The sequence below is a fragment of the Notothenia rossii genome, assembly GCF_949606895.1.
Source record: "Notothenia rossii genome assembly, chromosome: 9".
In the NCBI taxonomy this organism is placed as follows: domain Eukaryota; kingdom Metazoa; phylum Chordata; class Actinopteri; order Perciformes; family Nototheniidae; genus Notothenia; species Notothenia rossii.
The window spans coordinates 65,648,737-65,674,807 of NC_136907.1; the positions used below are offsets into that span (position 1 = coordinate 65,648,737).

General features: G+C 40.8%; 2 protein-coding genes across 4 annotated transcripts in view; both read left to right on the plus strand.

Annotated features, from left to right (window-relative positions):
- Positions 1 to 1,545: 1,545 nt before the first annotated feature.
- Positions 1,546 to 17,607, plus strand: dspa (desmoplakin a). 2 transcript variants are annotated; one of them, XM_079649565.1, is made up of 24 exons: positions 1,546 to 1,917; positions 2,807 to 2,891; positions 3,099 to 3,217; positions 3,326 to 3,473; positions 5,252 to 5,377; positions 5,509 to 5,568; positions 5,655 to 5,822; positions 5,937 to 6,041; positions 6,125 to 6,220; positions 6,315 to 6,440; positions 6,714 to 6,866; positions 6,986 to 7,140; positions 7,444 to 7,570; positions 8,171 to 8,345; positions 8,465 to 8,712; positions 8,858 to 9,039; positions 9,181 to 9,319; positions 9,827 to 10,020; positions 10,158 to 10,320; positions 10,683 to 10,766; positions 10,878 to 10,985; positions 11,218 to 11,316; positions 11,489 to 13,303; positions 13,843 to 17,607. In XM_079649565.1, exons 1-24 carry the CDS (start codon positions 1,688 to 1,690, stop codon positions 17,059 to 17,061), a joined length of 8,124 nt encoding a protein of 2,707 aa, XP_079505691.1. In that variant the 5' UTR covers positions 1,546 to 1,687; the 3' UTR covers positions 17,062 to 17,607. The 2 variants fall into 2 exon arrangements, with proteins under 2 accessions (XP_079505691.1, XP_079505692.1); XM_079649566.1 differs by having other exon boundaries at positions 1,549 to 1,917; positions 11,489 to 11,986.
- Positions 17,608 to 19,065: 1,458 nt separating this feature from the next.
- tns3 (tensin 3) overlaps positions 19,066 to 26,071 on the plus strand; it is a 32,999-nt gene continuing 25,993 nt past the window's right edge. For both annotated transcript variants that reach the window (XM_079649567.1, XM_079649568.1), the window contains exons 1-2: positions 19,066 to 19,371; positions 25,770 to 25,937. In XM_079649567.1, coding sequence (XP_079505693.1) covers positions 25,785 to 25,937 — 153 coding nt within the window. In that variant the 5' untranslated portion in view covers positions 19,066 to 19,371; positions 25,770 to 25,784. The remainder of the gene's footprint in view (positions 19,372 to 25,769; positions 25,938 to 26,071) is intronic.

Genomic DNA, 26,071 nt, shown 5'->3' on the forward strand with positions numbered 1-26,071 from the left:
ATGTCCAACAATGATTTTTACATTTTAAGATGTGTATTTGGGTTGTACATATTGAAAAAACATAAACCACCTGTGGTGTGTGTGTGCAGAGTGTAGTGGCAATTTCTTATATTACTTTATATAGTAAAACCAAATGATGATATTATGCTTAGAAATTGTTTGGTCAACTCGACCTGTTGTACCCGCCAAGGTCGTACCTGGAGGATGTGGCTCTCCCTATGAGAGCATTGTAAGATAACAGTTTTCTAAGGAAAGTCTTATATCTTTTACTTCCTGCACAGCAACAGTCCTCTATAAAACACACACACACATTATACCCTGTCTGCACTCCTGCAGACTACTCTGTACTCTGTGAGACATGTACCTTTGAAGCGCTTCAAATAAAGAACCAACGAAAGACAACGCTGCTTGCTTTCACCAGTTTATTATTGATTACTCTCATTGTACATCTTTACAGTATTGACAAGTTTAAAATATCCACGACAAGAGGAATGGAGATAAACATAAAATAAATACTTAGTGAACTTGGTGTTACTTATTTTTCAGCTTCAAGCAGCGACACTAAACACACATCAATCAAATGGACTCCTTCTGACCTCAAGAATGTTAAACCATGGATGAGAAATTCTTTGCACAACCACTATCTCTACTGACTCTGCTGAGGATTTAATGTGCCGGCTGCTGTATTTTTCAATTATTGTAAACTGTTTATAAACTGCACTATTACTTGCAAGGGTTTGAATAAAGGAAAGCAGGTCAAAAAAATAGCAAGAAACCATAGTTTAAATCTTAAATCCAAACATAAATCACATCACGAATTTAGAATAAGTCTTCATAGGGGATGATGGGGTGATAAGTAAACATCTATAAAAAGAGAGGCAGTCTTTAAGAATAAGTTATTTTTATTTTTGTATTTATTACATGAAAAATGTAGAGATGGATATATCACAGTGGAGGCTAATTTCCAGCTGTTATTCATTGACACATTAGACATTGCAGTAAAAATTAAAAAAACATTACGTTCAATCATCAACAGGAAAGGCAGAATTTTCTTTTGATGCAGTCAAGAAAAAACAATTACAAACAAGCTACAACTGGGAAAACATGTTTTATCTAATTAGACTTAAAAGTAAATAGAAATAAAAATGTAAACAACAGTATGAAGTAGCCTACACCTAACCAATACCTAATCCAATACAATGACAAAGCCTGTCTCAAATTCATAATTTAGACATAAAGCAGAAAGTTATAGGATATGTTATCCTTTACAATTGCCAAAACAACATAGAGTTCTAGTTTGAAGAACAGTGGCTAAGTAGCCCATCTCATAGGCTTTTATTCACTTTTCCCAGGAAAGTCTATTAGCTTACTCAAAGTTGAACACATTTTGTTTCATGTATGCATGTTGAAATCAAAAGTTGTGATTACGACATGCTTAACAACTTTTTAGAAGAACGAAAAGTAAGCCCGAGCAATAATCTTCCCACACAGACCAGAGGGTGCCAGGAGTGTTTCGTAAACATAGCAAGGTGTGGTTTCTGTCCAAAAGCGGCCAGCTTCCGTCTATTCACACAGAGCAGAGCATTATCTGCGCAACAGGAGACAGGAGGGGAGCGCGGTATGTCCTCTGTGTGTACGACACAGCACACCGACATTTTAAGACTTTGTTCAAACTAACTTCACAAACATGAGTATGTACGGCTCTAATACGAAATTGCCCACCTTGGGCCCGAGGAGTAATTCGAGACAGGATTTGGCAAGTTTCAGAAACGACATGTTAGCCGGGGGAAACGGCTTCCAAGGAGAATACCCACCGGGGGACGGCGGATACACCTACGCCTACTCCAAGACCTCCTTGCACGGGGCCGGGGGACAGAAGATGGCCGTTAGCATGGGGGCGGCAGGTGGGGGAGTGAGGTAGGAAATCACCTGTTGCCTGATGTTTTGCTTTAATAAGCCTTTACATGTATTTAAATATGTTTTTTCACAGTTTCCAAATCGCTGAACCATAAACTGCACATTCATTATTAATACATGTTTTGTCATCGGCGTCCATGTAGCTAAGGCCATAAACCCCATTTGGGAATGTTTAATCGATAATGTTGTTTTTATTGGCACCATTAAGATTAAGAAATGTAATCAAACGAGCCAAGTATTTTATTGGTCCAAAATCTAAACAGGATCCGTGTTGACCTACATTGCTAAGAACGTAATTTCCCTAGTTTGTTTTTTCGTTTCAAAGTAATCATTGTTGTATCAATCTTGATTGATTGCCAAATATTCCATATAGGAAATAGCCTACGTGCATATGCCCCTTGAATGTCTTCCAGCTCAGTCATTCATTATGACTGCTAATGTTTGTGATGATTTCTGTGATAGAGCTTTTCAAACTATTTCCTTGCTGTACAAAATATTTCCTTATATAAAAAAATATTCTTAATGCTTAACTTATGGTGAGCAAAGGTTAAAGTAAAACATGAATGGGGAAGTTGCAATCTCTTTTAAAGAGAGAAAATCAAGAGTTTGTTCATTTTTTGTATTGGCGAACTTTTGATGACCTTTTCCTTGTACAAAAATTGTTTAAGGATTAAGTTTATGATTTTGAAAAGGATTATTCCTCACCAGAAATGTCCTGTTGTCACGCAGTTTTTTCATTAAAACCTCTAACATATTTATAGTAAGTATATAGTATAGTAACTGTGTCTAAAACTTATTTTTAAAATATGCTTTTTACATTGATATTTTGTTTAAGTTATATTACAAACTCTGAAAATGTGTTGTTTTGTTTTTTTCCCATCATGTGTAGTGCACAGACAATTCAGCACAAAGCTATGTACCTGACAAACCAGTGCCAGGGCTTCCTGCAGAGGGCCGATAGGATTCTCCAGGGTGTAAGTGAAGCATACAGATTACACTGAACTCAACTCAAGTGTGTGGTTTCACTAATTGTTATAAGTTGTTCTCTTCATGCAGCAACATGCCAATGCTTTATCATCAGATATGATTTTAAAAACAGATAATATCATCCACAACGATTCAAGTGACGTATAATTTGGCAGGAGTAAAGAGTTTAGTGTCTGTGCTGTGTGATTCTATAGGGGGGTCAAGCTGCAGAGGCGGACAAGCTGTTGATGATGGCTGCAGAAACCATGGAGCAGATGATGGTCTGTGGCAGGGACCTGCAACAAATGCGTATACCTAATGACATCTTCGGAAAGTAAGATAAGATGCAGCGTGATAGTTTGCTGCAGATGTCTTTGATGTTCATGGCTCAGTGTGCCCTCTGGAAGATTCACAAATATTCCTTTTTTTTCTACAACTACAGCGTAGAACAGTTCCAGCACATGCATGGTGCTTTGCAACAGCAACTAGGCAGTAGTGTGACGACAATCAGACGGAGAAAAAGCAGCGTGGGTTCCCAGGAAGGGGGGCGGATCTTTAATGACGCCATCGCCTGGATTTCTCAGCAAAAGGTGAGCACTACATTCATTAGAGACATCTAAGATCCCAATCAAAACAAATGTGGGTAATACGATTGAAATCCTCATCAAAACACATCACTATATATATATATATATAAATGATACAGAATAGTCGCTAGTAAGAGTGAACTTGATGGCACCCTACGCACAAAACACTTTGTCCAATAGTATTACAACCTGTTTGGCAGAATGAAAAGTAGCACCTGCATGTGTGTTCATGCCTGAATAGGTAGCACCATTTTTGATGTGAAGTGAGGATGACAGAAAGGAGGGGGATGCACTTACACTATCACTTATTCTGACCTCCTGTAACTGAAACCATCTGGACATGCAGCCAAAACCTGATCCATGAGTGAAAGAGGCCCGGGGAGGGGGGGGGGGTTGGGTAAAGGAGCATTGAAACAAAGAGTTCTGCCATTTCAGAAAGAGACGCCAGAGAGGAAGGCAGAAACAGAGAGCGGTGATATATAGTGACAAAGGAGCTGCGGGAGCCAAAAGAAAAGTAGAAGTAAAGCAGTGTGAAATGTGACACTTCCCAACGAGATAGGGATAGGGCAGGTCAGCACAACTTTGACATGCTCATAGGAAAACGCCTGTCTACTCCCTACCTCCCCAATCCTCAACCCACCCAGAAAACACACCCTGTTGTTTTGTCACCACTTCAAGCCTCACCCTGTTTCATCATTCAGCCCCCCCCCCCCCCCCTTTCCGGTCATGAGATTTAGAAATACTTCTTCGCATATTTTTCTGTCTCAGTTAATACTTTAAACTCCTTTTGTTTAAACTAGACCTACTGCCTACACCCCCCCCCCCCCCCCCCTCTCTCTTTATGTACTTCCAGTCATCAGAATCAGAAACGGGTTTACTGCTAAGTAGGTTAACACATATGAGGAATTTGCCTTGGTGTACCTAGATACAGTCCACTTTTGTTGACCTTTCTACTATAGACATTAGCTGGCCTGCTGTCAGTCTCTTAACAGAGAAAGTGTGTGTAGCTTCAGCCAAGCAGTCATGAAGGAAAAGGGAGTGGTTAGAGAACAAAGCTTTGAGAGTGAACAAAAATGTAAGTGAAAAGCAGGGACTGGCTGAGGTTGGTTTTTTCTGGCTGAGCTCTTATCAAAGCTGAAAGGTTGCTAACAAGGGGGGAATAGTTGGGATAGTTTCCTGCTTGACAACCAATGCAATGATTAAATGCTGACACCTGGAGGACAAAGAGGTGAAATACGTCAGGGAATAAAAGTCAGGGCGAATAGTGTTCAGACTAACAATTAGGTTGCCTTAAAGTATAAAGAGAGCTCACTGTGTTATTTCTTTGTATTGCTAAAACAATTAGTCGATAAAAAGCATTGCCTTTTTACGCTAAAGCGGATAAAGATAAGTCCTCTGTGCATTTTTCAAAAACCCTTACATACACATGAACCACACCCACACCTTTGCAGTGATTGACATTTTGCAGCAGTTTTTTTTATTGTCTATTGCACAAACACTGTATCATTTAAAAAAGGATACAATCCATTGGTGACACATTTTTAGAGGTTAAAATCTATCGGAAGGGAGTCCAGAAAGCATCAGTGGATCGATTATTCATTGTTGGTAATTCATTCATTATTTATTCAAACTTGTATGTATGCAGTACTGGTATTTCATAAACCATTGAACAGTAATGTTCCAACTAAATGCCATGTCAATTGAAGTAGATTTTGATATTGTAATTGTGTGCAGCACTTATTGCATTATAAAGTAATAAACTGTGATTCTGGTTCTTTTAGCGCATGATTGAGACCGCTCCATTTGGAGATGACGCCGAAACCATAGAAAAACAAATCACAAGCCACAGCAGGACCCACAGCTCTTTACAGAGGAGCCAGGAAGTAGACCGTGCCAGAGATGATCTGGTAAGTGGTTGTTTGGACCGGATTCTTTAGATATCTTATTTGTTAAGTACGATTTTTGACTGTGTATCATGTGTACAACACTTTTGTAATCTTATTCAAGACTGAGAAACAAACACAATATCTTTCTTCAGAACTCGAGAGGGGACAAGTACAACCTGGCAATCATGGAACAAGAATGGGAAAGCCTGCAGGTAAAACCAAACTATTTTACAAAGATGTTTTTTTATAGTTTGTCAAAATCCTTTTAAAAAAAAATACATATTCCTGTCTGTCTCAGAAAATGTCCCACAACCGTGTGGATCAGCTGCGAGAGCTTCAGGGCATCATCGATGAAATCTCCAGAGCCATCATGTGGGTGAATGAGAGAGAGGAGGAGGAGCTTATGTTTGACTGGGGAGACAAGAACATCGACCAGTATATCCCAACAAAGCAAGAGAGCTACTCGGTAAGAATTTCTACCTGAACCCCTCTTTTCTCCTGGTTTGGTGTTTCTATCATTACAATCTTAGTTAAGTATGTTCTGTACGTCTTGGTCCCTTACTTCCTGTTCTCCTGACAGGGGCTGATGAGAGATCTGGAGGAGAAAGAGAAGGACCTAAACAAGCTGAAGCTGAAAGCGGATGGACTCCTGAACAACAACCACCCTGCCTCAGATAAAATTGAAGTAAGGTGTTTTATTTTACTCTGGGTATTTCATCATTATAAAGAGAAAATGTGCTATGTACTGACAACTGTGTGTGCCAACAGGCCTACATGGACACCTTACAGACCCAGTGGAGCTGGCTTCTCCAGATCACCAAGTGTATCCATGTTCACTTGAAGGAGAATGCTGCCTACAGCCAAGTAAGTGCTCAACCTTGTTCCAGCTGGTATGAAAGAATGCCCCGCTGGTTTGTTAGTGTGATTACTAATTCAAGCTTTTTGCTGCCCTCTTCAGTTTTTCAAGGAGGCCAATGAGACCGCTGCAAAGCTGCAGAACAAACACGAGACTATCCGAAGCAAGTTTACCTGCGACAAGACCACCTCACTGGATACCCTCACTGAGCTCCTGAGAAACCTGGAGGTATCACTATACATTTAAACATCTAGATTACCATTTTCCTGCTGGTGTGAAGCACAAAGCATGCTCAACTATTTGTTCTGTCAAATAATTTGGGTTTAAAACCATTTGCATGTCTTTTGAACTGGTTATGCCAGTTTCTTAAAGGACTTAATGGAATTCCTGTGCATTGTGTCTGCAGTTTGTTGTCTGATTTCACTTTTTGAACTTAGGTTTACAGTTGCCGTGTACAGTGGCTCAGTTAATAACACAGATGTGATGTTTGCATGTTTACAGAAAGAGAAGGAGCGAGTCATCGACAATAAGAGACAGGTCCACAGTCTGGTTAACAAATCTAAGAGCATTGTCAGGCTGAAACCTCGCAACCCAGAGGAGAAGAGCAGCAGCCCCGTCATGGTCGAGGCCATATGTGACTTTAAACAAGACCAGGTGGGATATTCTTTCTCTCTCTCACACACCAATACACACTGAGACCCAGAGTAATAAGTGGAGCATTACAGGAATAAATCAGCATTTTCTCAGTTGGGATTTTCTGTTTTGTGCTTCAGATCGGGATTTTGAAAGGGAATGAGGGCATCCTGAAGGATAACTCGCAGCGCAGCAAGTGGCTTGTGACTGGACCTGGAGGTCTGGACATGTTGATTCCCTCTGTGTGTCTGCTGATCCCCCCACCAAACCCTCTCAGCATCGGCCTTGCCAGCAAGTAAGAACCATCCAGTAAATGTACGCCAATGTAGGTCTGAAAAAGCCCTGGTTAGATGTGGGTTCAAATGTAGTTTTTTTTCCCTTTAATAACTATATTTGAAACAAATTAAATAAAATGGAAAAAGCTTCCCTTTTGGGATGACTATGCATATGTTGTTGTTCAATATGTTCTTAAAGGTTTTAATAGGCATTACAAATATCCTTCACAAAGAAACGAGTTAGCAATCTGTTAAAATGACTGACAATATATCATAATGTTTATGATATAGTGTCTGATTTGAATGGCTTGTGGTTTTTCTAGGTATGAGCAGTATTATGAAGCCATCATGAGCCTCTGGAATCAGCTCTACATCAACATCAAGAGTCTCATCGCATGGCAATACTGCCTCAAAGACATGACTTACATCAACTCCCTCACTACCAGCATGGTGAGATATCACAACGAAGGCAATACACTTAAAGGGCAACTACACTAACATCTCTCTCTCAAATCTAAAAACCAGAGAAAGGGCTCAAACTAAAATGTAGGGAGGCGTATGGCGCAGTGGATAGAGCCTTGGTGTTGGGATCAGGGGGACACAGGTTCAAACCCCACTGCAGTCAGCATGTCATTGTGTCCCTGGGCAAGACACTTCACCCCAAATTGCTTTCGATAAAAGCGTCTAACAAGTAACATGTAATGTAATCAAGTATAAAGTCTGGATCTTCTATATATATATATAAAAGCTAATTTTAGTATAAAAAGGAAAACAAATGTTCTGTAAGCAGCTCTAGAATTATACTTGATGACATCACAAGTTTGAGAATGACTTCTGACTAGATTGAACTTTCCAATGCTATAAAATACGTAAATTAACTTCTTTATTAAACTAATTCCCAGTTTCACTGTTTTATAATAGCTTAACTGTTTTTATACCAAGCAAAGCTAGATAAAACCAGGTTTCCATGTTATCTGAAACACGGTTTGCAGAAGTCTGCTCACTTCCTGTGTCTTTTCCTTAACCTGACCCCTGTCCATTGTCTTGCAGCTGTCTAAGATGCGACCCGATGAGTACCGCAGTATCTTCAAAAGACTGGAGACTCATTACCAAGAGTTCTTGCGTACCAGCCAAGGTTCTGAGATGTTTGGGGAAGAGGAAAAGAACAATATCCAGGACAACTTTGATAAAACCCAGGCCCACTATGATACAATGGTTGGTTACAGTAAGTGTCAAATATCCTTATCTTCCTCTTACATTGTCAGGCCACTAAATGTGCAAAAGTACTGCTGTTTCTTTCCACTATACATTGACATTCTTCACATTTTCCTGCAACCAATAAAGGGACTACTACCACGATTACCGACACAACTGTCCCCACGACCGCATCCCCGGCCATACCCACGGTCATACCCCCGGTCACACCCCTGCCTGCCACAACCAGTTCTTCCCTCAGCGTCGTCCTGCTCAGAAATCTGCAAGATATTCATCGCAGGCTGGAGCTGGCTGAGTCGGGGCTCACCAGCCATCTTCACGTTAGCCTGGGGGAGAACAGCGTGCACGAGAGCTCAGTGCACATCGAGAAGCTAGAGGTGAGTATCTTTTCTTACAGTTCTGTCTAATTATAAGTGAGATGCTCTTTGCTTAAAAACACTTGCAAAATATAGGCAAGACACGATCCATTATAAAACAACTGATTATGCTAAATGTTAATTATCATACAATATTCAAATCCAGATTGTGCACCAAGAATTGGACTCCATTCATGATGAGTACATGCGACTCAGAGAAAAGATTCTTAAACAACTGGAGGGGATACCTCGAGAATCTGAGCAAGCCAAGTTCCTCCACTCTGAACTGAAAATCATCAACCAAAAACTGGGTGGCCTGCAGGCTCTCTACCCTGCCTACTTTGAAAGGTACACTTTTTTCTCATCACTTTTCTTTTTTTTTATGTTAATACATTATTGATAAAACTCAATTTGTTCTCTCATTAAAGGCTTTGAAAGTGATCTGCAAGAACCAGTGCATTTAACATGAAGGCTTTGTGTCTTTGACAGGATGTCAGCTGTTCAGGTTTTTCTCCAAAGCCTCCTTCAGGCTGAAGACATCATTAAAGTCTACGAGGCCCGGCTGACAGAGAAGGAGACCTCCTCTCTGGACCTCGAAGAGGTGGAAAACTATCGGAGCAAACTGAAGGTTTGATACACTTTTGATAGATATGTATTTTAATAATGAAGTACTTAAATAAGTATTGTACTTCAATACAGACTTGAGTTACTTATACTTCACTTGAGTATTCAAATGTAATGTCGCTTTATACTTCTGTTCTCCGCTACAAGTCAGATGGAACTTATTATTCTGGTCAATTGTTCTGCATTATGAGTACTTTTGAGGCCTTTTGCCAATGATACTTGTGTATGTTTTACTTAAAAGGACATTTTAAATGCAGACATTTGACTTTTATTGCATTATTTTAATATTACAATATTGCCATTTTTTACTTTAGTTAACTTAAACTTAATACATTTTCTAAAACTAACAAAATATAAGATTCTCTGATCAAATCATGTCTATATTGTCAAATTAAACACCTCTTGATGTAAAAAAGACTTTATAATAATAATAATAATAATTATTATTATTATTATTATTATTATCATTATTGTGGAAATTTAAAATCCACTTTGTGATTTTCTATTCAAGCAAATGAAAAGCGATCTGGATCAAAAAAGAAACCTTCTGACGGTAATGGAATCTGGCCTGAGTAAAGCAGTGCACTGGAATGGTCAAATCACTGAGCCCTACCACAAGTGTGACGTAGACTTGGCCAGGTACTCAGACCAGGTGGGCCAGATGTCCGACCGCTGGCGCCGCATCCAAACCCAGATTGACAGCAGGTACATAGTCTATGCATTTACACACATTTCTTTAATACCTGTGAATATTTCTCCACATCCTCCCTCCGTCATTGCTAGTAACGGCACTAAAAATATCCCTTCGTCCCTTCCCCTGCCTCCTACTCTTTCCTCCTCAGAGTGTGGGATTTGGAGAAGCATGAGAAACAGCTGCAACATTATCAGCAGAGCAGCAATCTCCTGGAGCAGTGGATCAACAATGCCAGGAAGCGACAGGACACCCTTCAGACGGTTAAGCTCAACGACGTCCAGACTCTAATGGACCACCTTAACCAACAGAAGGCACGTCTTTACATGTCTTCTTTATACCAATACATTGTAATCAATAGTGACATTTGAACTGATTTGATTTGGTATTGGAAATATCCACCCTATCCATTTGAATTGAGATAGCTTGAGCATATGTGTAGGTGTGGATTATTTACATTGTACAACAGCAAAATAAAAGTTTGAAAACACATAAAAGTTAACTTACTATATTAACCAAATATATTTATTAATTTAGGAACCACTTATAATAATATAATTAATTATATATATTATTGGCTGATAAAGTAATGGCTCTCTTAGAAGAGTCACAGTCTGGACAGTGTTGTGTTCAATTAAATCAGTCAATGTAATGCCACCTTTTGCTCACTGCACAGGCTCTTCACACTGAAATAAAAGGAAAGAAGGAGAAAGTAGAGTTTATGCAGAAAAACGCAGACACTTGTGCGTCCTCCATAAAGGTAGGTGGTCAATAGATCTCCCCCATTTGTTTATTTAATATTATTTATAAATACATGAAAGAGATTGTGGTGCAAAAATAATGAAGTCCATGTTGTGTTATGGGTTTTCAGGACTATGAGCTGCAGCTGGCTTCCTACAGTTCAGGCCTGGAAACACTGCTTAACATTCCTATCAAGAGGACAATGCTGCAGTCCCCCGCTTCTGTGGTCAGACGAGAGGTTTGAGTCCCTCCATTACGTCATATGAAACCAATTTTCAGTTAGATATTGTGTTCTTCTTCTGTTTGTCAAATATCAATTAAACAATGATTATCGCCTTTGTATTTTAAGCTTATGCAATACAACCTTTTTAAAGGTTAATCCCATGATTGTATATATAATTTAATGATATCACTGGTATTTATTTAACAAATGAACTTTTTTTTAATCCTCTTATTTTGACTCCCAACAGGCATCTGGCCTCCAGTCCAACTACATCGAGCTCCTGACCCGCTCAAGTGACTACTACAAGTTCCTGGGGGAGCTCCTGAAGAACATGGAGGAGCTGAAGGTAGGTTTCCGATTTGTAAGATGCCATTAAAGACATTGAGTCAAGTCAATATTCTTATTTTAGTCAAATAAATAGTACGATCAAATTAATATATATGAACAAATAAGTTGGTTTTAAAAATATAAAAGAAGTCACTGACGCTCTTCCTGTTTTTTCAATGCTCTCTCTACAGATCAGGAACACAAAGATAGATATGTTAGAGGAGGAACTGAGGCGTCTGAAGGACGAAATCCAGGGCCGTAATCAGAAAAATAAGTCTCTGGAGGAGGCTATGGCCCGCTTAAAGCTGGAGCTCTCTCAATCACAGGAGAGGCTAATTTCTATGGAAGAGATTAAGGTGACCCACACGATGCATGTTAATGCCACCAAGGATAGCCTAGAGAGCACACACAGCAAGCTTCAAGATCTTAATGAACAACTGATCCGAATTAAATACGAGCTGGATGAAGAAAAGAGGAAGAGAAGACTGGCAGAGGAGCGCTACACCAGCCAGCAAGAAGAGTATGAGGGGGCCGTTCGCCGCAGACAGAAAGAGCTAGAAGAGCTCAACTGGAGCAAGATTGATTTAGAAAAGTCGGTGAAGGACAAAGAACGTGAAGTGGAGAGGATGAAGATACTGTTAGATGAGGAAGTGCTGCGTCGGCGAAACGCTGAATCCGATATCTCAAAGGTAAGAACAAAGTACACACAGGAGCTTAGTGAACTCAAGCAGACATACGAGACACAGATCCATGTTACCAAGACCACGATCCTGAAAACCGAGCAGCAGAAAGAAGAAGACACAGCAGATCTGAGGCTGCAAGTTGACCGAGTCGCTGCTGAAAAGAGAGATCTAGAGGCGGAGCTGAGGAGGCTCAGGAACTCCATTGATCAGGTGGAAGAACAGAAGAGCAGAGCAGAGCAGGAGGTCAACCAGCAGAGGGCCTCGCTGGTACAAGAAACAAGAGTGCGCAGTGAGTTGGAGATTCAGCTGAGAACACTGATGCAACAGGGAGGGGACAATGACCTCAAACTAAAGGAGGCCACTGAAAACACTCAGGAAAAGTCCAGGCAGATCAGCCTTCTAACATTTAAGCTGGAGGAGGAGGTGAAGAAGAGGAGGAACTTGGATTTGGAAATCAATCACCTGAAACAGGCTGAGGCAGATTTGAAGGCAAAGAACGCCTCCTACCTGGAGTCCATTAAAATACTTAAAGTGTCTGAGCAGGAGATCCGCATCACCCGGGTAGAGCTGGAGAAGCAGTCCAGCGAGAAAGCCAAGGTTGAGCAGAGTTCCGCCAGGCTGCAGAGCCGTATTCGGGAACTTCAGTGCTCTTTGGATGGAATGGAAGCGGAGGCGGAGAAGCAAAAGAAAGCAACCCAGGAGGAGTTCACACGTAGAAAGAGAATGGAGGCAGAGTTGGAGAGGATGACACATACTTGCAAAGAACACACTACCACGATAAGCACACTGAAATCTATCCAGATAGAGACTTCCACCAGTGGAAGAAAGTATGAGCAGGACCTCAGCGCCCTCCAGGAGGCTCTGGACAAGAGTCTGAGAGAGCATAAAGTCACCAAGCAGGAACTGACGGCTGTCACATCTGAGCTGAGGTCACTTAAACAGAAACTCCAACAGGAAATGGCTCGTATTGGTGAGCTCAACCAACGTAATGAGAACCTGTATAAGACCATTGAGGAGAAGAGCCTCCAGCTTAACAACTTCACTACAGAGATTGAAAAGCTAAAGACTCTGACGCAGAGCCTGACGAAGGAAAGGCTGAGGTTGGACGAGGAGCTGAGGAAAGTGAAACAGGAGAGGGACGAGCTGAAGCTTAACAAAGACGATATTGATGGAGAAACTTCCTCTCAGATCTCAGCCTTGCATGTCCAGCTTCAGAGTAGCTCCATGAGGACCACGGAGCTCCAGGGCCTCATCAATGACCTGACCAGGGAGAGGGAAAAACTTAAAATGGAAATAGACAAAGTCCAAAAGCAATCACTTGAGGTATTTTCGACAGCATTGATGGATCAACCCCTACATAATTCAACTGTTTGTGTCCTGCTTTTGCATGAATGCTTTAGGTGCTTTGAATATGAGTATTTCGAAGTGGCCCTGTTATATTAGGGGCACATGATTTTTATTTTTTATTTTAATTCACTCACTTACTAATGCTTTTTCTTGGACATGCATGTTGTTCACCCATTCTCATTGTGCATTCTGCCGTTCAACCTCAGTTGTACGAAAAATAATAATCACTACTGCATACTAATTGATGTATATATAATAATAATAATAATAATAATTTATTGATGATATATTGAACACATTTATTTAGATTAGCAATTAGTTTAATCCATACTGATTTGGTCGGGATACAATTGGCCAGGTGCATCACAAATCAAATAGATAAGCACTTACAACATGCTGCCAAGGAAGAGCACATGTAATGAGTTGTGGCTCTTTACATCTGCTGCGTTTTGCCATGCATCATTTCTTGGCTTTTCTTTACAGAAATAATACCGTGTTTTCTTATCTCTTCGCAGACATCCATGATGGCGCATACTTCCCAAAGCCAATACAGTGAGTTGCTGCTGGAGAGGGACAGTTTGCTGTCTAGGCTTAAACTGCTGGACCAGGACAAGAATCGTAATCAGCGCACAGAAGAAGAGCTAACCCGCATCAAGATCACGCTAGATACTGAGATCCGCAACAAAAAGCGACTTCAGGATGAAAATAATGGTATCCTCAAGGATTTCAACCAAATGAAGAGCAAGTATGAGTTGAGAGAAAGCCACATTAGGCAGTTTGAATCAGACAGGGACAAGGCTGATCGAGACCGGATCTCCTCGAAGAATGAGATAGATAGGCTCACGAGGGAGCTGATGAGTATTGAGGAGAGGTACAAGAGCCGTCTGACGATCTCTGAAAAGGAGGCAGCAGACCTGGCTCTCAAGAGAGCGGCGCTGGAGAAAGAGATACAGAGGCTGCAGCAGAGACCCAGCACTCTGAACAGGCAGACCCAGACAAATGAAAATGTCCCAACAATCGATCCATCCAAGCTGATATTTGATGGGGTACGCCGCAAAGTCACAGCCCACCAGCTTTGTGACTGTGGTATAATCACTAAAACCACACTGGACCAGCTCCTAAAGGGAAAGAAGACAGTGGATGAGGTAGCCATGGACATCCAGCTGAGTCTTAAAGGCACTGGCATTATTGCTGGCATGAAGGCAGGTTCTCAAGGGAAAATGCCGTTCACTGAAGCGAAAAACAAGGATCTCATCACTGCAGAGAGCGCCCTCATGCTCCTTGAAGCTCAAGCTGCAACAGGCTACATAGTGGACCCAGCATTGAATGAGAAGATGCCTGTGGATACTGCCTGCTCAAGAGGGGTTGTAGACACAGCAGACAGAGACACCTTGCTGACAGCTGAAGCAGCCAGCACAGGTTTTAAAGATCCATACACTGGCAAATTGTTATCTGTGGGTCAGGCTTGCAAACAGGGCCGTGTAGACAAAGTCACAGCCATCCGTTTGCTCCAGGCTCAGGATTCTGTTGGAGGCATTTTGGACCCAGTTCTGAGTGTGTTCCTTCCCAAAGATCTGGCCTTGGATCGCAATCTTATTGATGAAGAGCTCTACAGGGCTTTGAACAAAAAACCCACCTGCTACCTGGATCCTATAACAGCAAAGAAGATCAGCTATAATGACCTTCGGAAGAAGGCCAAGGTGGAACCTGTCTCTGGCTTGCTTCTGCTCAGTGGTCCAGAACAGCCCGATAAAGTCCCAGGTATCAGAGGGTATGTCACCATTTTAGAGCTCTACTCCTCTGGACTGCTGAGTGAAATTGATTGGGCAAGGTTTAATGCGGGCGACCTCACCAGCAGTGAAATTCAAGAGAATCTAAAGTCCTATCTCTATGGCTCCTCCTGCATTGCAGGGATCTATGATGAGGCCAATGACAGAATCATGCCTTTCTATCAGGCTATGAAGGAAGGCCTGCTCATGCGAGGAACTACCCTGGAACTACTTGAGGCCCAAGCTGCTTCTGGCTTCATTGTTGATCCAGTCAACAATCTGTTCTTGACAGTAGATGAGGCCGCAAAGAGAGGCCTGATAGGAAAAGAGTTTAAGAATAAGCTGTTATCTGCAGAGAAGGCAGTAACTGGATACAAAGATCCATCCACAGGAAACAAAATCTCCCTCTTCGAGGCTATTGACAAAGATCTTATTGAGAAAGGTCATGGAATCCGTCTTCTTGAAGCCCAAATCGCCAGCGGTGGGATTATTGACCCCAAAGAAAACCACCGTATTGATATCGCTGTTGCCTATAAAAGGGGATACTTTGATAAGGAAATGAATGAGATCCTAACTTATGAAGGTGATGACACAAAAGGCTTTTTTGACCCTAATACTAAGGATAACCTGACATATCTTCAGCTGAAGGACAGGTGCATGACAGATCCCAAAACAGGCCTAACACTCCTGCCAATCGATGACAAAAAGAAGGCCAAGAAGTCACATGAGAGCCGTACCAATATCCTCCGCAAGAGGAGGGTTGTGATCGTTGATCCAGAAACTAACCTGGAGATGTCAGTGAGGGAGGCCTATCACCGAGAGCTTATTGACTATGACACTTTCCTGGACTTGTCGGAGCAGGAGTGTGAGTGGGAGGAGATAACTATCACGGCGTCTGATGGCTCTGAGCGTTTGGTGATAGTGGATAGGAAAACAGGCACCCAGTATGACATCCAGGATTGCCTGGAACGCGGTATCATTGATCAGACATATATCAATCAGTATCGTGCTGGAACGCTGACCTTGACACAGTTTGCTGACCACATCACCAGCAGAACCAGCAGTACAGGGATGCACATTTCAGCCAGCAATGTTGATGACATATTCACCTGCAGCAGTCCCACCCAGGCCACACCATCTTCTCCCACAGTTCGTAAACGCTTCAACAGTGTTTCTATTACTGTTTCTCCCCCTGAAATGTTTGATGACCACAGCCCTGTGGGGGCTATATTCGACACAGAGACCTTGGAGAAAATAACTGTGTCTGAAGGGCTCCGAAGAGGTATAGTTGACACTATTACAGCACAGAGGCTACTGGAGGCCCAGGCATGCACAGGAGGTATTATCAACCCTGCTAATGGTGATAGACTGTCGCTGCAGGATGCTGTCCATCAGAGTGTCATCGACGAAAGCATGAGTGTTAAGCTGAAAGCTGCGCAGAAAGCCTATGTTGGTTTTGAGGATGTGAAGACTAAAAGAAAGATGTCAGCAGCAGAGGCAGTGAAGGAGACATGGTTGCCCTATGAAGCTGGCCAGAGATTTTTAGAATTTCAGTACCTGACAGGAGGCCTGATAGAGCCTGGCTCTGGACGTCGCATCACCATTGAAGAGGCTATTCGTAGAGGTTGGCTGGATGGTCAAGGGGCCCAGAAGCTTCAGGATACAAGGAACCACCAGAAGAACCTGACATGCCCGAAGACAAAACTAAAGATCGCCTACAAGCAAGCCATGGACAACTGCATGGTGGAAGAAAGCAATGGTATGAAGATGCTGCAGGCCCACTCAATATCCTCCAAGGGAATCAGCAGCCCTTACAATGTCTCCAACCCAGGATCTCGCTCCGGGTCCAGGGCTGGTTCCCTTGCCGGCTCCAGGAGTGGATCTCGTAGAGGAAGTGTGGATTACTCCTCTAGCAGCTTCACATTCAGCTCCAGCAGTACCACCTTGAGCAATTCTAAATCTTAATACACAGCATAGAAAAATTAATCTAGACCTGTTTTTAACAACAGTACATATGCAGTTTGAGTACTCTTTTAACAGTTTGCTTTTCTAAATGCTTTTCTGCTACTTGATGATGATATTTTGGGAAATTAGTTATTTTTAATGCATTTAAATGTTTTGATAGTTTGCAGATTTTGGTGATTTGGTTTTCCAATATTTACATGTATGCAGAGTATATAATTAATATTCTTATTCTAAACCACACAAGTTAAATGAACATATTTGTCATAGCTCATTTTAATACATGGCTTATCTTCAGAAATGAACAATGTGTTATTTGAAAGTATGCTTCAAAATTAAGTTGGCTATTTTATATTCTTATTTTTTTTGGAGCTAGACTTGTGTATGATTTCTTTTTTTTTGTTTTAAAAAACAAACCAATGCATTTTTTTGATTGCAAATGCTGGTTAAGCTTAAAATACTGACTTGTATGATTAATGATCAACTGCAAAAATCACTTGCCACTAACATGTTATTCTCACACAATTGAAAATAAAATGTTCATAACAATGTTGATTCATTCCATTACTCATTAATTCTTTTATTAGCTTAATATGTCTTTGTTGTGCATTAATACCCAGTTTTATAACCGTTCACTGTTTAAGGAGAGGCTCAGCAGTATCAATTTTAACCAATGAGTGGCGCTAATTATCATACTAAAATAGCTCAGATGCGAGTCTGATTAATCCTAAATGCCAGTCTGTTTGCCACTTTGGTTATATATTATAATATAGCAACACTGTAATGTTGGATTGACGAAACAACTGCATAACCTGATATTTAAAACATGCTAATCATGCTCAATATAAAACTATATACATGAACAAACATGGTTTCTATGGTTCAAGGCTTTTATTAGTCATACGTACATAGCTACAGTGTAGTTATGACGATGAAAATCTTAGGTCACAGGCCTTGTTGGGTTATAAACAATGAGTATAAATGATCAAGCTCTACTTTGGCCTTAAGATAATTTAACTGCGTCAGCAAACCCCACTGGAGATTGGGATATTTTTAACATACTGTAGTAGATAGCTCTCATCATTTAGACAAAAATAATACCTTATTTACTACCGTAATTCATTTTACTTTGAAAGTGCATTAGAGCAAAAACTATTGTTGCCAATAAATATACGGAATGAACCCCCCTAAAATTGTCATTAAGCCTACCACTGAACCACGATAATTATATTGACTGAGTTTTTAACATTAAAGATATTTTAGGGAAATTGTGATTTTGAAAACTGAATTGACATGTTTGTTTCGCGGTAATAGACACTAGTAGGCTATAGGGGGGAACGGCACTTATTCAAATATAGTACATCTTTCCATATCAATCAGAATCAGAATACTTTAATTATCCAGAGATTGGATTTTGTGACAGTTGCTTCATTTTAGAATACAATTAAATAAAAATATAATACAAATATTCACATTAACACAACAAATTAAAGTTAAAATGCACACATTCCCACTTCAACAACATTACATTATGTGAACTTTTCTCTATAGGACCAAGTGTCTTTTATTTACATTGTGATAAAATACAATAAGATAACATGTACTTTATTAATCCCAATTTGGGAAACATTTTTGTTACAGGAGCATAAAACAAAACAAGGCATTGCACATAATAACAAATTAAAAGAGTAGAAATAAACAATTCTAAAATATAAACATCTCAAAATAGAGATAATAATAGACCAGCATTAGAGAGTAAGACGAATATACAGAAGACCTTGAAGATAAAAATGTTTAATGATGTAATGGACTGTACACATATGAAGGGTTTTTTGGGGGTCCAACTGGAGGAAGTATCCGTCTGCGTGTGAGGGGTGAGGGTGAGAACAAATGGAGACAGGCATCGGTAGGAGGCCGTAGAGAGGGGAGGAAGTGTGGAAGGGGGAGGGAACAAGGGAGACAGCCCTAGCGGCACAGTGGGAGGACTATCCCATGCCAGGACTTGTGGCGGCTGCAGCGGCCCGGACTGAAGGAAGTGTGCAGCAGGGGGGCTGAGCAGCAGAACAGCAGCAGACTAGGAACCGAACTCAGGCTACCATTTTATCACCGACAGCCTCTGAAAAGGAGAGGACCGGGTCCAGCTGAGCACATTCCAGCAGAGGAAAATGAGCCTTTCAGCCTGCATTAAGCCTGTATGACGGGCTGAGGGCTCTCTGATCAGGACTTTACCCACTACTTCTGCAGCTTCAACTGACAAAGGGACACAGAGGAGAAAAAACCCAGAATCAAAGTGCTCGCTTTCCGTTTGAAAAGGTAAGGGCACTGTGTGTGAACTTTTACACGGTCAATCCTTAGCAGGGAGGCATTTTAAAGCCAGGCTGGTCAGTATTTAAGTGCACTTTGAGACACTGTGGATTTAATTTTCTCTTCTCTTCAGCGCTTTGCTCAGTCACATTTCATTGAGTTTGCTCAATTATTCAAAGTGCAAAACAGGCTACTGCCCTCTTTATTTATTTTGGCTCCGACTAAAACCAGAGATGTGTGTTTGTGTTTTGCTCCAGCTCCTCCAGCAGCACAGAGAAGGGACTCATTCAAACTGACCCAGCACGGATTCCCTGTTCAATGTGAACTAGTATTATTTAAGTCTTTGAATTGAACTTCCTGAATCTTGGATTTAAATATTTGGGTCTTTTTTATCTTTTAAATCTCTTCCTCAATGAACTGTGTTTTGCAATGGCTATAATTTGGGGTTCCTTGCTATTGTGGGCTCTGGAGACCTTTTATAATGTGAAACACATGGGGCCATTCTTGTGGAAGACTTGTATCCAGTAGTCTGAAAAGTTCCAAAAGAAACCATGTGTGGCCGGTTTGAATTTCTCAGTCGGTAGATAAATGATGTAGGCAATCAGAACAAGAGTATGGCTTTTTCTCTTTGAGCTACAGCTGCTGCGTGGTATTTGTGGCCCTAGGGCTGTGTTTCTCAGGCAGCCATTGTTGATGACATGTACAAGCGCCCTTACATCACAACAGCTTCAACCCTCTTCACCTGAATATCAGTCACTCCTTTGGAAATCAGACACACACCTGCATTAACACCCTCTTTCTGTCAGGCAACATAAACCATGCAGGTTGTTCAGAACATTTTAAAGGCTAAACTCTTTCAAGATTAGCTTTAATTACAGACCCAGTAAGACAGGAGAAACATTTTCGAACTGGCAATTATAGCTTTTTTCCGTGGTTCAATTTGAAGTCAGTCGTATGAACAATATCTTGCCCCTCAAGGCGAAAAAAAAGGTGCATCAGAAAACCCAAAGTGTTAGGTGGTAATTACAAAGGGCTGGCAGGACGACAGATGAATGGGGATCCTGATGGTGTGGTTTGGACAGGTGGGTTGGCAGAAGGTTGGGGTTGTGTACTGTAAACAGAACACTGTGATCTAACCCTGGGAGGAACAGCATGGGACAGAGCGCTGGGGCATTTCACTTTGTCACGGCTGTGCCATGGCCACTTGGCTGACATGTGTAAGTCATTAAACAGAGAGAAGGAGACCAGAAGAAGGAAGGCTGTAACAGCTATAAAGAGAGTAGAGAAAAAGAGAGATGGAGGGAATGAGAGAGCGAGAGTTGGAACGTAATCCATTTTGGAATGCATTCCACATTGACCTTGGGATAGAAAACGGTAATTAGGGAGCACTTTAGGAGCCTTAAGGGTGCAGAGATTTGCTCAGGGCTGTCATTTTTATTTCCTTCAACATATCTCACGAAAATGTGGGACAAATACATGTTAGAGTTCCAGGGTTACTAAATAAACTTACTAAAAATGCTCATCTCCCGCTTCCATGCCTCATGGTTTTGTTTATTTCAGTTCTTTAGCATTAAATGGGTGTCAAAGTCATTTCGTAAACATATAAAGCCCCTGACAGGAAAAGGCCAGAACAAACTGTGGGCGGCCTTGTCCCCTTCGGGGCCTTTCAACCAGCCTGTTATGTCACTGTGGACATGTTATCCTGTAGAATTGGCTCGTGCCAAGTATGAATACAAGGCAGTTTGGAACAGTTAAGCTGAGGGTATTAAGGTGTATTAGGTGGCTATTAGCTGTGAATGCTAAATTCCAAGTGGGGGCTACAGACAGATGACAATAGCAAGAGACAAATCTGTTCTGGTTGTGAAACTCATGTCATCTGATTGAGTTGTAAACAGGCAGATAATGATATGTTCATGTGCTGGGAAACAAATAAAGAGTAGGAAATAAAAAGCTACCTTTAGTAAAAAAGGTTAAAACATTTTACCATCCAGCCCTGCCGGCAGCTAGAATTCCTGAAACATTTATGGCACTTAAGCTGTTACTAAGGTTTGCAGACAAGCAGTTTAGGAGATCATTAATCTGTCCGGAGTCTCCCAAGAGGCAGAGGTGTGTAGCAGCTTTTTCCATAGGTGCAAAACAGAGCCAGGGCCTACATGCTGGGTTGGATGAGCTTTATCACCCCTCTTTGAATTCAACCTCTCAAAAGCTGCAGCTCTGTTCCTGTGAAAGTTTGTGTTGAGTTGGGGTTTTGTGCTCCAAGGAATATCAGCGCATTCATTTTTGGTTTCAGACACATATTTTCGGTTTAATGGACCTATAAAAATATAAGTTGTCACATAATTGAGGCCTTTACCGCAACATGTCAATCATCAACTAGAAGCCGGAGCCAACAGAAGCATTTCAATTTATCATTGAAGTGTGATGGGGAGAGGGGGTTGCCTTAATTGCTTTCATATGTTTGCAGGCATAATGTTGAGGACGTTTGAGTTTTTAAAATTGATTTAAAACACCTTTTACTAATTGGCAACCTATCTATTGAAATGTTGATTGAGTTAAGTAGATTTATATATATATATATTTTCAGTAAAAAATGTATTAAAGTTTCTCCGTCGCAGCATTTTTTCAAGGAATTATTTAACACATTTTGACTTTAAGTCATTTGGCTGGCTTTGATAGTGAATTGCAATTAGAATTCGTCATTGTTTATACATTTTACAAACTTAATACTGAACCAAAAAGGAATTGATGCCTTCATTGATAACAACAATACAAGTCTCCCACTATTAATTACATCTTAACCTTTCTGTTTCACTGATCTTTTATCAGGGTTGATAACTTTATCTCATGACTCATGTCTAAGAATATGCACTTCCTTTGTGTTCCTTCCCTTATGTACCCAAGACACTCTACACTGTATTTTCTCTTCCAGTGGTTTGCACAAATATGTAAAAGCAATCTGCACTGTGATGGCCACACTGAGATCGCTAATGGAAAATACTGTCGATGGAGCCTAGACATGTAGCAACCGGCCTGATCACATACAAACAAACTTTTGCGTAAATGGATTCGGTTACTGTGGCTCAACCCCAGGCTCGGGAGACTCTTTATTATTTGTGACAGACAAGCATGCAATGTCTTTGCCAACTGTTGTTACCACAGTGTACTCACTAAGTAAAAACAGCTATGAGGTCACTGTTGGGCATGATTTAACCCTTTTGGGTCTGACGAACTGATGTCTGGATTCTGAGACGGTTCTCTCTGCTGTTTATGTCGCATTACATGATGCCGCCTCCTTCATCTCATGGTTGACCTGCTCATACAAAATGGAAGATTCCATATAGAGGTAGGCCTACAGGCAGGTGACGGGTGTGGCTCTTGAAATAGATTCATCCCAGCTCTTTAATGTGCCTTCCCGCTTGGCCTTCCCTGCATTTTATTCAACACATAAATGGAATGTTTGATTAACTTATTCTTAGCGTTCTTCTGGGTACTTGAAAGAGAGACATTTGGAGCTGGTCCCAAGTGATGGTCATGCATGTGTGAACGTGGCTGACAGCACCCACGCAGCCTAGTCAAGCTCTTACCTGCAGGGTTGGAGCTGGGGGAGCCAGACACACCCTAATCCCCCAACATCCTGACCTCGGTAAACCTGTCGCAGCTTGTTCACCGAAAAACCTGGCAACCCGTTTTTTTCTCCAATCTCTCTGCCTACCCCGCTACTCTACCAGCCTGACTCTCCCAGTGCCATGGGTGGGCTCAGGATTTGAGTTCCTTGGCACTGCTTATTCTGCCTTTGTGAGCTAATGCTGCGCCTCAAACCAGGAACAAAAGCAGTCAGTGCAAATTAAAGACCAATTATCTTTAGTGCGTGCTGGGGCATGTCGCTCATGTTAGCTTGAATGATGAGTGGGAGAAATGAGAGGTCTAGTAGGAAAAGGATGTTGTTCTGCAGTGTGAATGCTGCAGGAGAAATTATCAAGCCACAAATTGATATTTTAAAAGTTTTATGTGTTTTCGTTTTTAAATAATGTGATGTTAACTACTCGTGTGCATCTTTATGGGTTTTATCTGAGTTGGATGAAACCTTTATTTACCTTTTTGTTTAGTTACCTTGAAATTATTATGTAATTGGTTATTTAATAGTTTGACTTTTGAAGCGTCTTTGAGTTTTTAGAAAAGCGCTATATAAGTGTCTTGCATTATTATTATTATTATTATTATTATTATTATTATTGTTATTAAGCTTATTTGCATTTTCGGTAAGAATGCAAATATGCCTATTTTGCAGAATGTCAAACTTAATACAAAAATATTTTTAAACAGATTTGTATACACCAAATGAATTAATGTGTTTTTCCCACTCTTGGATCACATTGAGGTGAAGTGTCTTTCCCATCTCTAGTTAGCAGAGTACTCTGACACTTCCAAAACATTACTAAGCCTCCTTCCCATGCCCCTGCCCTGGAGAGACACAAAGCCGACCTGTTCATTAATTTCCCATTAGTCAACAGTTTTTCCTTTAGAGTCTCACGGGAAATAGACTAACCCCACCATTAATTCCAACAATCCCCGAGGACCTCTTTGCCCCGCTCCCACCACCTCCACCAACACACACACGCACAAAACACCCAGCCCTGTTTCCCCAAGTGATGACCTCTTCGTACACATGGCCTCTTTCATTCCGCTCTGAGGGTTGGTTTAAGCCGTGGCCACACTGTCCCTGGTTTATGGCTCCCTCTCTGGCCCCCTTCAAAGTGTCAGGCTGTAGCCTGCAGTCGTTGCAGTCTTAATTGACGGACACATTCTTGAGAGTGGATCATTTAATCACAACAAACAATTTGAGTCATTCAAGAAGGATGATGATATCTCTGGCAGTGTTAGGAATGTGTTTTGGAGAGTGTGTGGGTGTAAAACATTTATCAAGCTCTGTTGATCAGTTGTTTTTTTTTAATGCTGGTTTTCTAAGTCATGGGCACACAGCTAATTCTTGCATACTCAAAAGGTAGGTAGGTTGGGTTTGCTGTATGACAATAATCTAATATATAGAAATAGGAACTATACAAGATGCATTCATCTAAACATTACAAGTTGAGCAGTGCACATAAGGTACATTGTTTTACTTCAACTAATACCACAATACTGTTGCAAGTGAAGTGATAAAGTTGTGTGATTATTAGCCAAAATATAGTATATGTAATATTATATAATCCACTATAACAGCATACATCAGAATTAAATAAATTAAATTAATGATAGCAAGTGTTGGTCTGTATTTTTATATATAAATGTGATACAATAATGTAATAAAATTGGCCAACATATAACATAATAGACATTATAGTACAGCAATAGAACATATACAATGTGATATAATTAGAGGTTATTATAACAATTTCTAAATAATTCAAATAATAATATATAATACAATATAGTCATTTCATTGTATTTGGTGTCTCATATTTCCAAATCAGTCCAAAAATAAACAAGATTTTGTCATCGTACTTTTTGGCAGAGTATATTTAGTTATTTTATGAAATGTCAAAAAGGGTCAGTTGTCATTTCCTATGATAAAATTAACATTATAAAGGAAATGCATGTAGAATAAATCCACATTTATTAATTTCACAATCATAATAATAAATACACAGGGAAGCAGCCAATCCTCATAATAAACTGGAAAAGCAACAAACATATTCAGCGTTTAAACTCAATATAAAAGCAGTTTGTTTGATTTATTGATGGATTGGCTAATAGCATCAGCACAAGTGATGGCCGCAGGCAACACTTTTCTATTACACGGCTGACAACCCGCACAGAGCATACAGAGATGACTAGATAAGAGAATAAGGGATGTGTTTGTGGATGTGGGGGGTGAGACAGGCTCTCTCCAGACTACCACCGCAGGAAGTGCATGGCCATGAGGTCACAGGGACACGGCATCACTCAGGGATTTACAGCAACTGGTTCTAACCGGTGTTGTTTGAAAGTTATTTTTGGTCTTTGTCACTGTTGTTCCGACTGACTGACATTGGGTGTTAGATTGCTGGTGTTCAACCTTTTGATAACACTGATCTGTATTTATTTTTTGCAATGGTGATAAGAGGCACTCATCTCTCACATGTTCAAAAGCCCTTGATATATTGTTCCGTTACAAAAAGTACTGTGTGTATGACTCACAATGTTAACCGTTTTTTGTGCAAACAAGACACCCTCTGTTGTACAATCTGGAATTGAGGTTGATCTCTAAAGATTTACCGCGGCAGACTTGGACACAACAATGACTAAAGCTGTGGACTTTGACCACCAAATATTGACTTGAGCAAAGTCACTTGCTTTAAGCGGGAACGGTTTGAGGTTATTAAAGTGCCTGACCCACCTGCGTCTCTTATTCATTTTGTTTTCAACAGGAAGATCCAAGATTCATGATGGAGGAGGGATATGAACTCGACCTGACGTACATCACAGAGCGCATCATTGCCGTGTCCTTCCCCCGGGGCTGCACAGAGGAGATCTACTCTCACAATCTGAAGGATGTCACACGAATGCTCAAGTGCAAGCATGCCGATAATTACCTGGTCAGTGCTCCTTCATGTTCTGCTCACATAGAAATAAGCTCAAGTATCAAAGTGCAAACCGTATTGATGTCAGGGCGGATGGGCCTACATAGGATATTGACATGAGATTATTGATCTCAAAGTGCATAGTGCAT

Excerpts from the sequence above, each read along its gene's own strand:
- dspa (XM_079649565.1), top strand. The coding sequence starts at position 1,688 with ATGAGTATGTACGGCTCTAATACGAAATTGCCCACCTTGGGCCCGAGG. Across the intron at positions 3,218-3,325 it reads CCTAATGACATCTTCGGAAA|CGTAGAACAGTTCCAGCACA; the intron begins GTAAGATAAGAT and ends CTACAACTACAG. Across the intron at positions 7,141-7,443 it reads AGCATCGGCCTTGCCAGCAA|GTATGAGCAGTATTATGAAG; the intron begins GTAAGAACCATC and ends TGGTTTTTCTAG.